This window comes from Astyanax mexicanus, chromosome 7, assembly GCF_023375975.1.
Source record: "Astyanax mexicanus isolate ESR-SI-001 chromosome 7, AstMex3_surface, whole genome shotgun sequence".
Classification (NCBI taxonomy): domain Eukaryota; kingdom Metazoa; phylum Chordata; class Actinopteri; order Characiformes; family Acestrorhamphidae; genus Astyanax; species Astyanax mexicanus.
In genome coordinates, this window is record NC_064414.1 from 44214839 (window position 1) to 44231742 (window position 16904).

A 16904-nucleotide genomic window follows, 5' to 3' on the forward strand; every position below is an offset into this window, starting at 1 on the left:
TTTTTACAGAGCTTTTGGAGTTGGATTTGCAGCTGTGTTTTTGGTTATCCTGGGTCTGTTCTCAGTAAGGAAACAGCAGTGAGGTTCTCGGTTTGTGACGTCCATGCACAGATCTGATATTAAACTGTGGTAAATAAACCCAGGTATTTAGTACAGTTTTCTATTAAGACATATTACCAAACACAACCTGATGAATTGCATGGGAAAGAGTGAGAGGTTGGAAATGGCCATAAAAGTGAATGAATTATTAATGTTTTTCTATGTTATGGCTGACTTTCTCATGCTCTTATGTCATGACTTGCTCTTAGTGTGCTCTCTACTCAAAATAGGGCTTATTTGTCAATTTTGACTTGGCTTGGGTCAAGATAGTGTGTGAAAGTCATCTGAGGTTGGCTTTTGACAGGTAAAAGACTGCAGATTTCTTTTTTAGGTAAAATACATACAATAGCAAAAATAACTTATGTTAAGAAGTTAAAACCCCATAAAATGCCTTGTCCCGTATACGAACTACAGGTGTAGGTGATACATAACCCTTTTTTTCTGCAGTAAAATATGATATTTACATTCTGAACATATAAGGGCTTTGAAATCTCCTACAGGAGATAATTTAATAATTTAATAATTCCAGATCAGTAACATGAATCAACCCAAATTCTGCATGTTTGAAAATAGAAGTAAAAACTAGACAAACATAAAAAGAAACTACAGGTTTGGAGGACATGAACTGTTTGATTCGTATTCAGGATAATATTTATTTTAAAATGAAGTTTTGGAAAGAGCCAATTTTATGTTTTTATTCATTATATTTTGACAGTTGCATATTTACTTGACTATTTTTCTATACTTTCTATTACAATTACATTTATGCTTTTCAGTAACATTCTTTACCAAACATGAAAACTTTTTATGTAATGCTTGAATAGAAATCTTCAAGATTTAGGTGTTTAATGTCAGGCAGAGTATTGACAAAAATCCTGGCCTGTTAGGGAGCTGATAAATAGTTTTGCACCTCCTCAGCCAACATGCTCTTGTGGGCCTCAGATGGTTGGAACGTGGGCCTTGTAGGTCCCAGGTGGGCATGTTCAGTTTACAACCCATCTGGGCCCATGATTAACCCCTCCTTGTCCTGTCACTGACATCTAAATATCGGGTCAACATAGAATCAATGGACAAACCTTTCTGGTTCTTATTTGAGCTCCCTACCCATACATGTCCCACATACATGTCCCACATCCCACAGACTGTTATCTGAGTCTAAAGAGATGCATTCACAGCACCTCAACAGGCCGCATTGAGTAAATGTGGTAGAACTGTTGTTGTTTTTTGGGTTTATACTTCCATCTTGTGGTTTACTCAGTACACTACAGTCAAAATATCCATTACAGTCTGTATGGATACTGGCAGCCCCTAGTGGTTACATTTCTTATTGCTACTATTGAAATGTGTTCCTACAAATGATACGTCAAATGTGTTTAAAATGTACCTGAAACATTATTTCTGTAATGTTACAGGCTATCCTCGGATCATTTTAAAAACATTGCTAAAGGTTTGTAGATCTTTTAGATGGGAATTAAGTTAATCATTATTTGCTTCAGAGAGTCATAGTTTATTATCAGTACTTTTCTATAGGGACTAGACAAGCTGTGTTCGTGCATGTGCACATGTGTGACAGCAATGGGTGCTGAATTAAAGTGGTTAAATGCATTCATTAGAAGGAAATCTTTTATTGAAATGTTTTTGAAATAAGGTCAATTGTAGCTTAAATGTTGAAACAATGCTAAAACAATGTTTAGTATTTGTTAAGAGTGTACAATGTGGAATTGAAAAGGGAATGCAATCTATAGTTTATTAAATGTTGAATGTTGCAATGTTGTTCATTTGTCATGAACACCAATAGTGTTCCTGGCTAATATTGACCCGGTGCATAATTATCCAAAAGATGTCTGAAATCAAAAGAATCCTAACAAGCAGTGTGAATATTTCATTACTAACTCCATTAATAATTATTCTATCAATATTTAGTGCAATGGTGTTCCTTACCTCTAACAGGTAATGTTCGATTAGGATAATCCACTAGTTTTTCATTTTTAAGAAAATACATTTTTAACCTTTTTTTATTTTTCACTACTTTATTACTTTTGAAAGACATATAAAACACAGTAGTTTTACATAACTGTGAAATATAACATTGCAATTTTTTAGATTATTTTTGCAGGCGGTGGTTGCAAATATGTGAGATAAAGCATTTTCATATTATATGTTGATTACACTAATTAAAGCAAGCAAAATAAGTTTCAGTCTCACTCTATCCAGCCAGTGTGTGTGAGGGATGCCAGGTTCGCGGCTGCTCTCCTTTGTTTACCTTTTTGTATTTCAACTCGGTTCCTCCTTTTCCCCTGGCGGAACTACAGCCCAGTCCACAACCACCTTAAACACTCCCTGTTCAGTTCTGAGAAGCTGTTTTTGTTTTTCTATCTCTCCCCCAGTTTATAAGGGGCAGCCAAGCTTCTCCTGACAGCTTTATTTACACTCCCTCTCGCTCGCGCTCGGCGCAAATTTGTTCCCGCCCCTTTCGGGTCTCCACCTATTCACTCGTTTTCGGGTCTTTGTTTTCTGCCCGTTTTCAGGTCTTTGTTTTCCGCCTGTTTTCAGGTCTTTGTTTTCCGCCTGTTTTCAGGTCTTTGTTTTTCGCCCGTTTTCAGGTCTTTGTTTTTCGCCAGTTTTCAGGTCTTTGTTTTTCGCCCGTTTTCAGGTCTTTGTTTTTCGCCCGTTTTCAGGTCTTAGTTTTCCGCCCGTTTTCAGGTCTTTGTTTTCTGCCCGTTTTCGGGCCTTTGTTTTCCACCCGTTTTCAGGTCTTTGTTTTCCGCCCGTTTTCAGGTCTTTGTTTTCCGCCCGTTTTCCGCCTGTTTTCGCTATTGCTCTCCAGCCAATACAGGAATACTTTTCACAAGGGAATGTCTTTAGTACCTTTAGGAAAGGAACATTCCTTAATTTCCTTCAGAATCTCTGTCTGTCTGGCTAGCTAGCTACAGTTAGACTTGAAGGATTTTTTTTATAACTTTTTATGGTACATTTGCACTGTTTGAACTTTGGTGAACAAAAAGACACAAGGGTTTTGTAAGGTAACATAAGAATTCATCATGCACTCCATACACAAAAACACTCATTCTCTGCCAACCAGCATACCCAAAGTGTTTTTTTTTATTTCAGTTTGAGGGATTTGCAGTACTCTCATGATCTTCTAGATTGTTTTATATTATAATAGTTTTCTTTTTTGCTTTAAAACAATCAAAATGTATTCAACCATTGCTGTTCCTTCCTAAAATGAGTTTCAGATGCATAATCATACAACAGTTACATCAGAAGAGCTAGTCCAAATATGTGTTTTTGGAAATGTTGCACAAACAGGGTGTCTGGTTTTGACAGGGATTTGTGCCGCTCGAAAGAACAGGGTGTTCGTCTGAGGGGTCATGTTTACAACTTTGAAAAATGGAGGCGGCTTCAGAGAAATGTGTCCAAGCATTTGGAAAACCTAATTCTTGCAAGTAATCCTACTATGCAGTTTTTCGTAAGGGTAACAGAGGAGATATCAGGGAATCTGCTGGGGATTAAATGGTATTATCGCAGGCTGGTGACTCAGTAATACACTAATACTTTTATTTGGACCAGGGAACTCATCTTTCTGCCTCACGCGGGACAGAGTAAGTGAAAGAAATCAGGCTGCCCAAATCTTTGTGCACCTGTTTCACCCTGTTTTAAGTAGTGGTCATCCTAATCTCGCTCAGAAAGTGTTGCTGGTCAGATTTGGTCCGCTGTGTTGTGGCTGTGACTCAGCTGCAGTGAAACTGTGGAGAATGGTAGCTCTAAAATGCTTTGCAGAGTGACAAGCATATGCTGTCTGTAGCTTAATGTCTTCTAAAAACGTTTGTCATTTTAGCTAAATAACAATTTCCATGAGTGCCCAACTGAAAATCCAGCTTAAAACCAGCTTTCACTGGAAGCAAGTAGTCAAAAAGCAGGTCATCCTAGTGAAATATAGTCTATACTGGAAATCCAGCTGCCTAACCTTGACTCTAACTCTGCATAGCTTGTCTTGTTTTGTCATGTCCGAACATGTTGATAGTGGTGGTTGGCCAATGTCATGAGGATAATTTTTATCAATTAGCTTGGTCCTACTGGTTGGTCGAACTTGTTAAGAGTGAGTCTGGTCAAGAGCTAAACTGCTCAAGGCTACTTTTTTACTCTATATTTACAGTTTGATGTCTTGCTTTCTTGCTTTTTCAGGCTTTCTTTTCTTTTTACTGGTCTTCTTTTTGGTCAGTTCTTGACTTAGCTCATAGGTCATCCTGCTACTAGGCCATCATTTTCCTCTCTGTCTTTTTTACCTTGCTGCCACTCAGCTCCTGTCATCAGCACCAACCTCATTTCACTCTGTGTAATCTGAAATGTTCGGGATTAAAAAGGCCTCCAGCGGCCCCTAATTCCCTCATCCCCTGCATTCCTCCCTTTCTCTCTTCCGATGTCTCTCTCTGTTTCTGTCTTTTTCTCTCTGTCTATTGCCAGTCCCCTCCCCTTTCTCTCTTTCTCTCTCTGTCATTCTTTCCTTCACAGCCCCTCCCTATGTCTGCCTCTCTCTCTTTTTTTTACCTCTATCTTCTCTCTGTCACTGTCAGATCAGTCATTTGTAGTGCAGTTCAGTGAGAAGTTGGATATTAAAGTGTAGCAGCCGTCCAGAACCAAAGGAAGACCAAAGGAAGACAGGAAACTTGTGTGGCTGTAAAGAAGTATGGAGGCAAAGAAAATGGACAGCAAGTGCAGGACAAGAATTTTGAAATTAGATTGCCAAAATGGATCCCACCGCTGACACCATCAGGGGGGAGATACTGATCTTTCTCTCACGGGCCAGAATTTATGCTCTTCATCTGCCCAGCTCGGCTACACTCTCATCAACGTCTTCATTATCGGTTGTGTTAATATCATTACTCAGCAGTGCCCTCCTAGGCCGTTTAGTTGTCTGATGTAAGTTATTGCACTGCAGGAGAACTGAAGTTGGTGTAATATCTGAACACAGGAAGCAGGACAGAGTGAGAGGGAAACAGGGGGAGGGTCAGAAAGAGAGAGAACGAGAGGAAGCAGAAAGAGGTAAAGCAAAATACAGGGAATGGGAGCCAAGCCATCCAAAAGAGGCAGTATGAAGAAGGTAAGCCATATCTGTTTTTACATAGGGGAAATAAGAACATTAAGAAACAAGTCTTACTAACTTAAAGGATTATTTAAGCATATTAGTGATGAAGATAATTTTTTAAAGGCTTTTTATATCAGTTTAATGTAAATAAAGCTGGTACTGAGCAATCAAAGTGTGAGAACCAGTGAGTCAGTAAGTGTTAATGTGCTTATCTGTAAGCTACAAAATCCCCATTCACCTCTAACCTGCACAGCTGGATAATTTCATTATGCGCATTATTGTTATGGCGATTGTGATGAACTATGAGTTTAATAACACTGAGATTTATTAGCGGCAGGCTTAGAGCTGAGTGGCTGAATGCATGGGGGGAACATGCAGTGTAACTGAAACTTGGACAAAGTGGGAGTGGGACAGTGGGGTGACTGGATTGTTGGGGTAACTGAGAGGTGGAAGTGTTAGACTGATGGGACTGATATGGTAGGACTGTTAAAAATGGGGGATTGTTATGGAGGTACCCAATAAGGTGACTTGGACTGTGATAGTGGGGTAAAGTAGTAAAAGTCAATGGGACTATGGAGTGACTGTGACTGGGCCAAAGGTTAAAAGGACAGGGACTTTGGTTGAGCTGGAACTAGGTTGGTAGGGATATTGGGACCAGAACACTGAGTGAGGTGACTAGGATTAGAATGAGGTATAAAGAGGTATAGTGAATGGGCAAACTGGGTGACTGAGTGACTTGTTGGGGTAGCTGAGATTGGGATGACGAGGTAACTGCTTCCAAAATTATGTGGACAGTGGGGTGACTGAGACTGTCACAGTGGGATTGTGATTGCAGGACAGAGGGCTGGAATAACTGAGTTATTAGGGGACTGTGATGGTGGTACAGTAAAGTGACTTGAATTGCAATGTTATGGTGAAGGAGAACAGGTCCATGGGGTGGTGAGGTGACTGGGACTGGAATAGTGAGGCTACTACTGACTAGAATATGGTATAAAATTGACTGTATCAGTGGGGTGACTAGGACTAGAATGGCAGGCTCACTAACCTATCCAGGACTAGGGTTCACTGTGGGTCAAATGTTGGGGTAACTAGAAGTAGGATGGTGGGGTGAATGGCGCTGGTATGTTATGGTAACTGTAGGAACATGACAGTGCGGTAACTGTGTGGTTCCTCCTGAAGGGCGTCCCGCCCCTGGAGACCAGTGCAGTTCCACTGGCGGCAGCAATGCTGGGGTCAGTGCAGGGCGCGGAAGTTGAAGATGAGGAGGATGAAGATTCGGGGAGTGAACGAGACTTTGATGAGCCTCTGTGCGCTCTGGTTCAGAACTGCTCCATGCTGCACAACATCGTAGGCCCTGCCTGCATCTTCCTCCGACAGGGCCTCGCTCAAGCCCAAATCGTATGTGCTCTCTCTCTTATACACACACACACACACTTTTGCATTTCTGTCTTTGTTGGCTCATTATTTCCCCTGTTTGATTTCTGTTTGACTGATGTACATACATGCTGCTATAATAAACCTAACCATGAAGTCGGAAATCCAAAGGACATTTTTACATATTTTTTTCTTTTTAATAAAAGCAGCCTTCAATGCGTTTACAGTCAAAACCATTAATCAGAAAAAAGTTAGGACATTATGTTATTGTAAAAAACACAGTGTTTCGCACATATTCTTTGACTTCTATTTGATTGCAGACAGTTTGAACCCGAGATATGTCATGCTTTATCTGCTCAAATTCATTTAATTGTTAATATATATATATATATATATATATATATATATATATTCTTGCATTTCTTACCTGCAACACATTCCAAAAAAAGTAGGGAAAGTAAAGCATTACCTACTTTGTTTGTGAATGTTGTCATTCCTTTACTCAATGCTTAAAAAGGATACCAAGGATACCTAACAATGAAGAGATTTTGTCCCATTCTACCTGCAATCATACATCTTAAAGCTGATTTGAAGTTTCAGGATTTAGGACCCTCTCTGGTGAGAACAGGTAATTGCACCGAGTATGCAGAAGAATCATTTTAAACTGGGCGGGTGTGATGCGGTCTCCTTTTTTCAGAGCAGATGAATCCAATTCCAGGTTATGTTTAGTCAGAGAGAGAGAGAGAGAGAGAGAGAGAGAGAGCGCTCAGTCAGAAACTTCAGTCCTTCCTTTTTTTGTTTTTACCATGAGTCAATGAGCTACTGGGCTCTAAGTTTTCCCTTCTGAAGTCTCCATTGCTCCACCAACCCCTCGTGTTCAGTAAAACTGCTCTGGATCCTCTTTTAGAGGCTGTACGTGTGAGGTGGCCAGAAGAAAAGTGACCCGAGACCCCAGTTTTTAGAATGAATATACAGTATTAGGCTTAGCATGGGTTCCATGCTGACCAGCGTGCCATTAAACACAATATTTTGTCCCTTCTCCACTCAGAAATGCTTCTGCTTTCAGTTTAGAAGCAAAATAATACAGCCTGCCGCTTTAAGGTGTATAAAAGTACAGGGTGCTTGTTGTTACAGTTGATGTTGACGAGGTAAAAGATGAAATATCTTGGATTCATACTCTCTGCAATTAAATAAAAAAACATTTTACTTTCTAATTTTCCACATTATCCCAACTTTCTGATTTGGGGTTATACTTTCACATAGATTCAGGTTTAGATTTTGAATCTCTGTCACATCCATCACTATGTCTAATCTTATCCATCTACAGTCAACCCACCCTGACCATCACCAAGCAACCATCCCCTCCCCTTTAAACCTGATCCCATCACCTCCTTGACCAGTGGATGCTGTACCATCACCCACTCACCAGCCCCTCATCATGTGAGTTTGTCATTGGAATCCCTCTTTGTTCTTGTTTGAGCTTGTGGAGAACACTATTGATGATATGCAGCATGATATATATGACTTCTCATCATGTGTGGTATTTTTTAATCAGTGGCCTCGCTGGGGTTGGCAGTAAATCAACACAGTTGATTTACATAAATGCTAAAATAAAATATATATAAGCTTTTTAAGCATTTGGGTGAGGAGAATTCTTTAATAATGGACATTAATGTGTAATCCTGTATGTTTGCACTGTAAAAGTTATGGTATGGCATTAATGTGTCAGCAAAACAGCACTGCTTTGGCTGTCATTAAAGATCACGTCACATTAAACACAATGATGACTGTATAGCCTAAGATGTAAGTCCACTGTGAGTAATACAGTATCCTGCTGAGGACTATTGCTCATATACAGACACTAATTTCTTTGGGCTATTAAAGGACCATTCCTCACTCATGCCTTTTCATCTTAAAGCCTTTTTAGTCCTTGTGCTGGCAGTAGAGGACAGGCAAGATTACTTAACAGCACTTCATTTTAAGGTCAGTGCTAAAGTGTATTATAGATCACTGCTATATCTAATGTTGCGAAGATACCTGTTTGTGTAGCATAAAGCCCTATCTGGATGGGATTAGTTTCTCAGGGGGTCCTAGGGTAATTTTCTCTTTTATGGGTTGTCCTCTGTGATTTTATTCCTGTCTGGAACAACCTGTATGTGTTTTCCTCAGACATCCTCTGAAAAAAAATACAGGCTGAATTACCTACTGTTTTTCACTGAACTCCATGGTCGTCTGTTAATTTTAGTCCTGTCCGGATCCACAAGTCTGAGTTTCGTCACTTCGCCGCTTCAACTTGGCAACCCGAGTGAACTTCGTGTCTGGGGAGGGTTGGGCGAGGTTGTTTTAAAATTGGACTGGTGTAGCTATTTCACACACTTGCTCTCATTTCCTACTGAATGCTCCTTTAAAAGAGACATAATAAAAAATATAAGTCTAAACAGATACAACACTTATTCAGCAAATGTGATCAGTACTCAGGTGAGGAAAAACAGGAGAGAATAGTGAATAGTTCAGGGTAGGTTGAAGTGAATGGTGTTAGCAGGTGAATTACGGTACGTGTAGTTTGATGATTTGACGAAAGCAGAAGGCAGAGAGAAAAACAGAAGGCATGAAAGCGTGTGTTGTAAACTCAGTACAGGGATAGTAACTACAAAGTATGTTTGAAAGTGTTAGAGGGCATTTTCTTTCTATGATTGCTTTAGATTAAAAGCAATTGACTGACCCACATAAATGCCTTATATAAACACTGACTGTACGTGAGTCAAGTCTGACACAAACTGGAAAACTCACCTCACTCGACCAATAGCCCCTGGTCATGATTTATTGTAACTGTGTGTCATCATCACAACTGTAAAATACAGATGGGTAATAGTGTGTAAAAGTGTAACAGATGGGTTAAAGATTGTGGAACAAATTCACTCAGTGACAAGTGAATGTCTATGATGCTTTAATATTTTATATCGATATACACATCTGCATTATAATCTCACAATCTCAATCATAGAGATTATGCTGATCTCTCTCTCTATCTCTGAATTGCTCTCTCTCTCTCTCTCTCTCTCTCTCTCTGAATTTTTCTCTTTCTTTTCCCATTACTCAGCACCTTTTTGCAATTTATTGCGGTCACTCCAGCATGACCATTAGTCTGTGATGCATGAGTTCCATGAAAAATGTTCCAAAACATTTCCAGAAAATATCCACAGTTTCATAAAAAGAATAGAAAAGAATAACAATACAATACAAAAAACCCACAAACAATAGTGTAAACTGTATCAGCACACCACTGGTAAAAAAGTCAGTCACTAAAACGAACCTCTAAAACCCAAAAAATCCCTTGAGCTCCATTTGTTGCCAGGCGACTCAGGTCCATCTGCCCAGCACAGTGACCCCAGAGTGCGGGGCAGGGTCATGAGGCACTGCAGGCCTGCCAGTTCACAGCAGTAATCAGCCTAAATATGCAGCGTCAGAGCCAGGAGGCTGCACTCAGACACTGCCAAAACACAGGCTCAGGCCGTCACAGCACAGCCCAAATCACACCCGCTCGCCTACTCACGTACTTATATAAACCACAAGTCTCTGCTGATGTTTTTTTATATTTTTTTATATTTGGGTTTTTTCAATGTCTTATTCCATTTACAAAAAAATATTAAATCAAGTATTGAGGATTGATAGTTGAAACTGTACACACAGCACCCAGACCCTGGAGGCTTTTTTGGCTGTTGCATCTTTACATCAAAGCCTTTGTAAATATATATATATATTTTTTCACAGGTTCAGAAAAGAAAGAAACTATTTTAAAAACTGTTGCAACATTACACACAGTAGCATAGTCTAAAGAGTGTAGCTATGATTTATGCACCATTTATTATGAATACTGAAACACATTTTTTTTATTTTCTACATTGTAGATTAGGGTTAAATGGATAAAAACTGTGAAGGAACATGTGCAATTATGAAGTGAACAAAAAAAAGTTTTAAACAAACAAAAACATGTTTTATATTTTAGATTCTTCGAAGTAGCACCTTTTGCTTTGATGCCAACTTTGCCTGCTCTTGGCTGATTCTCTCAGTAGAACCTGGAATGGTTCTTCAACTCTCTATGCTCCAACTCGTCCCAAACCACCTGCGTGGGTTTTTACTACTTAATTGCTCATGTGTTCCTTCATAGTTTTATAGGTTTTTAATATTAATATACAGTGTAGGATATAATACAAATAAAGGATAAATAACAAGAATGTGTGCCCAAACGTTTAACTGGTACTGTATATGACATTCATGTTTGAAGCCACTTAAAGACATGGCTTACAAAACACAATTCACTCACTGTGACCAGTCATGGACTACATGGAAACTTGCTTTATTTGTGAGTTTTTTATATTTTTGATTCCAATCATCTGATCTATTTTAAAAAGTATCTGTTGTGTGACTAGACTAACTACTGCTCTACAGTAAATTAGATTCATTTGTCCTATTTTTCACTCTATAAGGTGCACTTTAAACATTTTAAACTTTAATTATTCCAATTCCAAAAGTCAGTGTGCCTTATAATTCTGAGCACCTTATGTATGAATTATACCAGTCAGGTTATAAAGAGCAGTAAAGCCACTCCAACTCCACACCAAATTGCAGTGTTAATCAGGAGTTTCAATTTAGTTCTCCAGTACTGAAACTGGAGCAGTATTAGCATTAGCTGCTAACCATGCTAAGTGCCAGCTCTTTTGCCATTCATAGGTGAGTATTACCTGCTGCTAAACCCAGCTCGCAAAACTGGAGTAGCATTAGCGTTCACTGCTAAGCTATAAGAAACCAACCGCTAGCTAATATCGCCCTGGTTACCTGAACTCTCGGCGGCATTAGTCGCTAACCATGGCTAGCGCTAGCAGTTAGCCACTAATGCTAATGCTGCTGCACCCAGACTTAGTGAAAATCTGAAAAACTAAACTCACTGTAAATAAACGGAGGTGCTTTACTCACCCAAATAAACAGTTTTCAGGAGAGAAATCTGTGAAGATTAACATCCAGTGCTCATTTAATTTAAAAACTGTTTTTTTTAACTTAGCTTAGCTGAATTAGAAAGAAAACATGGCAACATTCCTTGCTAGTTCCTTGCTAGTGTCATAATGCACCTTGTAATCAGGTGTGCCTTGTGTATGAAAGAAGACCAGAGAATAGAAGTTTATTGATAGTGTGCCTTATAGTGCAAAAAATATGATACAATATTTCTTACTATCACACAAAATTATATTACTTTTTATCTTTTTACAAGATGGCCTTACAAAATACAGAACAAAGCCTTCTTAGCGTTCAGTGTAAATGAAGATTCAAATTATGTAAAAGAATAGAAAATTTAAAATATTGCAAACATTGACCTACACATTCTTTGTGGGAAAACAATATATGCACACATATGCAGCATTTGTGAGTGTGTGTGTACAGTGAGTTCTGTGTTGTGTGTTTTATGTATGTTTGTGTCTGTCTGTCCTAACTCACTGTTTGTCTGTGTGTATCTGCTTGTAATTGGTTCTCACTGCAGGACAGAGATCTGCGGCCAGAGGAAATTGAAGGTACAAATATACAGTACAGTCCAGTATATATTACACACCAGTGATTTACCCTATACCATTACAGACACAGCCCAATATCATGCCAATAACTGCCAATAACAGACTTTCCTTAATTAAGCTGCCTTTTCTCCATCTACCCCTTATCACTCCCTACATTCTCACATTCTCCAAACTCACTCTCCCCCTGAAGTGTAACACTGTTCAAATCTGCCCCTTTAAACCTGCATCCTTCAGTGTCCTCTAGCTGCACTCTGCACAAATATACTGTTATAATATTATCAAATATAATATTATCAAACTAAAGAGGCTCTCTCCATTTCTTTATCTCTTTCTGCATCTCTCTCTCCATCTCTCTCTTTTTCTCTCAGAGCTGAAAGAAGCCTTCAAGGAGTTTGATAAGGACAGGGATGGCTTCATTAGCTGTAAGGATCTGGGCGAGTGCATGAGGACGATGGGCTACATGCCTACAGAGATGGAGCTGATAGAGCTCAGTCAGCAGATATGTGAGTGGATCTTCTTCTTTCTGCCCCATCCTGCATTACTCTACATTCATCACCTGCTTTATCAGGAAACCACAGTTATTCAAAAGTCTGGAATTAATATTTTAAGTCACATAAAACCACTGATCGCAGATAATTATACGAATCAAACTATGCAGGACGGTCCTCTGGTTTATGGACTATTCCTTAGAAACCCATATAAGGTTTTCTTTCCAACCCAGCAGGGCTGCACTTTTTATGAATAACCAATTGTTTACTAGTTGATTAAACAAGTGGAATTATATGCTTCTGCTTTATTGGAATAAAAACCTGCAGCCACACTGGCTCTTTTTGGGAAACATTGGAGCTAAAAACTTGTTCCAATTGCATACTAGATCATGTCACAGTTGAGTTTACTCTAATATCCTCTGATACACCTCCAAACTTATAAAGTAAACTGTGGCAGGTGAAAGCACATTACTCAAGGTTAGTATATTATTAGTAACATTATTGCCCTTAAAAAGGTATACCTGCATTATTATGCTAATAATTATATTATCCATTTATCAGTGGCATAAAATGGTTATTTAATGGATATTTAATGGATATATATTATTGCAATAATTTCTGGGACAGTATATAATCCATGATAAGGTTAATAGTTAATAGTGATAGGCCTAACTATGCTTCACATTTTTATTAAATGAATTATGTCACATGTAATTATTATAATTATATGAGCATCCTTTATAAACAGTTTGCCATGAATGCTTGTTTGTGCTGTAGGTGGGGGTCGAGTGGACTTTGAGGACTTTGTGGAGCTGATGGGGCCTAAAATGCTGGCAGAGACAGCAGATATGATTGGAGTGAAGGAACTGAGAGATGCTTTTAGAGAGGTTGGTAAAATTGTTTACTACGGAAAAATGTTTATGCATACAAAAAGCATGTTTTATAGAAAAGAACACTTTTAAGCTTTTGATGTGCTGTGGCTTAACTTCTCCGATCCGCTTTTGGGTTTATAATGCCGACTGATTTCATAACTAACTTTTCCTCCTTAATACCAAACTGTCTAAGTTTCTTGGAAGATCCAATATGATAAAATGAAGGGGACATTTGGGAAGGAATTGCACAGTAATTGAGAGTTTCTATAAAGAAAGGACAAATATTACACATGTAGGCCTCATATAGAGTATTACTGAATGGTACATATACTGTTATATATGCATGGTACATACTAGTGCATCTCAAACATTTGAGTATCATCAAAGTTACTTTATTTCAGTAATTTAGTTCAAAATGTAAAACTAATATATTGTATAGATATAGATTACACACAGAGTGATCTATTCTAAGTGTTTATTTGTTTTATTGTTGATGATAATAGCTTAAAGCCAATGAAAACCCAAAAATCAGTGTTTCAGAAAATTGTAATATTATATAAGACCAATTGGTACTTTTGGCAGTGTGCCAAGTCCTGCTGTCCTGCTGAAAATGAAATACATCTTCATAAAAGTTGTCAACAGAGAGAAGCATGAAGTGCTGTAAGATTTTTCTGGAAAACACTGCACTGACTTTGGACTTGTAGGCTTGTAGAAACTTCACACTAGACCCAAGCAGTTTGGACTGTGTGTCTCTACACTCTTCCTCAAGACTCTGCTTCCTTGATTTACAAATGAAATGTAAAATTGATGATCAGTGATGGTTTGGAGAGACATGTCATCTGCTGGTGTTGATCCACTGTTAAATCAAGTTATATCAAGAAAAATCTTACAGCACTTCATGCTTCCCTCTGCTGACAACTTTTATGGAGATATGGATTTCATTTTCCAGCAGGACTTGGCACACTGACAAAAGAACCAATTGGTCTTATATAATATTACAATTTTCTATTACAATTTGGGGTTTCATTGGCTGAAAGTCATAATTACCAACAATAAAATAAATAAACACTTAAAATAGATCACTCTGTGTGTAATACATCTATATAATATGAGTATCACATTTTGAACTGAATTACTGAAATAAAGTAGCTTTTCAATGATATTCATTTTTTTAAGATGCACTAGTATACTGGTACATATACTACTTGACTCCAATCGGCTCTTTCTTTTGGAAATGTGACATGTTTGTCACCAGGAACCAAAAAATCCAACATTTAAAGGAAGTGGTGGCAGTAAAGCCAATAGTGACCTTAAAGTTTCTTTAGGGTGTTCTTTAATGCATAATCTGCACCTAACCTTTTTAATTTAATTAAACTTTTTTTTTTTTACCTCTTCCTTCTATGATAGTTTGACTCTAATGGCGATGGCCAGATCAGTCTGACAGAGTTGAGGGAGGCCATGAAGAAACTGATGGGTGAGCAGCTAAACGCCAGGGAGATTGATGAGATCCTCAGGGACGTGGACCTGAATGGAGACGGCCTTGTGGATTTTGAAGGTGAGAGAGAGAGAGATTATTTACTTCAGTAACTGTGGGCCTTGTACACTCTGCGCAAGGCCCATAGAAAGATTAATATTACTGTAACTGAAGACATCCTGCTGCTCCTGAGAAAAAAAAAACATGATGAATGCCTTTTATTTTCTTTATTTAAGTGCTGGAAGGGTGAAAGCTAGCATGTGCTTACTCAGAGCTGCACAAAGCCAGCCACCATATCTTTTTAAAGTGCCACAGTAACACTTTGCAATAAGGGTAACAATTAACTGTACTTACAACAGTAATAAACATTGTTAATTTGTTATGTTATGTCTCAACGAATTACTAATTGACACTAGTTTAGATTAACATTTTATTGTAGTAAATGAAAATTATTTAGTATTATTTGTTAAAAAACAAATAACATCTTAACTAACATTAATTAATAAAACAATAATACACGAGAGGGAGTGCTATAACATTTAATATTGGCACTGCTGTAGGCAGTAGGCAGTACTGTAGATCTCCATTCATAGCTGCGCTGTTTGGCTTGTAAGCGCTGCATTGTTGCTAGGTTACCTGTATGTGGCGGAGTAATACATGGAGAGCTTCGGTTACAGTGCATTACCGGCTGATAATGGCACTCAAAGAACGCCTCTCAGTCACTCACATTGCAGGGTCAGACCTAACTGTGGTATAATAATAAAAATGTATTATGAGTACTGTTAATTAAGGTAACCATATTTTTGCTGGTGCCACTAGTGCAATATCATTGAAAAGTTAAACACGCTTGAAGGAGAGTGCTAAATACTATCTGTTACATTAGCCACAGCACTTCTCTACATGTGTTTTGGACTAGTATATATTTCTGTACAGAGTTTATGTGGGAGGACTGGTTACAAATCCTTAGAAAGAAGGAAAGAAGTTAAGTGGGAAAGAGGCTAATTGAGAGTGGGAGAAAATGTTTGTCAATGTTGAAGAGAATGGAGGTCTCAAAACAAAGTGGCCCAAGATTTAATTATGTTCATTTCGTATTCAGCATATTAAAGTTTTTACCTCTTTTGCTTCCAGAGTTTGTTCGGATGATGTCTCGCTAACCAGCAGAGAGAGATACGGATGTTTTATCATCCCATGAAGAAGGAAAAGTCTAAAAGAAAATAATTGCACATATTTGTGTTAAATCTCTTGTTTGTTTTGGGACACTCATTTTCCATTATTTATTTTTTTTATTTTGAAAGGTTCTATGTATAATATCTAGCACAAAGTTTACAGCTGAAGAGTTGAATAAATAATAACCCATTATTCTATCTACATCCATAAAATTCTTCTTGAATCATATATCCAAATCTCTTATTTTGTCGTTAGGTAAGTAATGAAGATTGCAAGGTTTCACTAAATCCATATCATTCATAGCACTGTAAATACTGTTTTAGAGATGTATTGTATTTTTTGTACTTTTGCGATGTACATTATTGAGTTATTGTGTGTTATCATTTTGTTTTCATTTACTTTTGTGTACTGTATATATATATAGCATATGGATATTACACAACAACAGTAACTGAAAGAGTAAAGGCCCTTTCACACCAAGCAATTTTCTTTAGACAACTGGAAACTCCATAGCTCATGAGCGAAGCCAAGAAAGGGCTAGTGTGGTTTTTATGCTAAAGAGGCAGAAGCAAACTTGATTCCACCTTTTAATCAGTTGTCAAAACCTGTCATTCTTCTTGCCTGTTATAAAAACCTGCAGCCACACTGATCCTGTGCAGATGAGATTGGACACCGCTGACTTGGACAACTTTAAAAAGCAGCTACAAGGTGCTCTGTACACTGTAAAGTACTCACTATCATTGAAAGCTTTCAGTTCTACTTTCCATATATATTTTGTTT

At 38.1% G+C, this 16904-nt stretch overlaps 1 protein-coding gene across 2 annotated transcripts in view; it reads left to right on the top strand.

Annotated features, from left to right (window-relative positions):
• Positions 1 to 16604, top strand: part of cabp2a (calcium binding protein 2a) — a 30196-nt gene extending 13592 nt beyond the window's left edge. Inside the window, exons 1-7 of one of the 2 annotated variants that reach the window (XM_007256063.4) lie at positions 4733 to 5200; positions 6365 to 6583; positions 12093 to 12123; positions 12492 to 12626; positions 13389 to 13498; positions 14891 to 15038; positions 16086 to 16604. In XM_007256063.4, the coding sequence (XP_007256125.2) occupies positions 5162 to 5200; positions 6365 to 6583; positions 12093 to 12123; positions 12492 to 12626; positions 13389 to 13498; positions 14891 to 15038; positions 16086 to 16111 (708 nt within the window). In that variant the 5' untranslated portion in view covers positions 4733 to 5161 and the 3' untranslated portion in view covers positions 16112 to 16604. Of the gene's footprint in view, positions 1 to 4732; positions 5201 to 6364; positions 6584 to 12092; positions 12124 to 12491; positions 12627 to 13388; positions 13499 to 14890; positions 15039 to 16085 lie in introns of those variants that run through there. The other variant, XM_007256062.4, reaches the window with a different exon arrangement.
• The last annotated feature ends 300 nt before the right edge of the window (positions 16605 to 16904 follow it).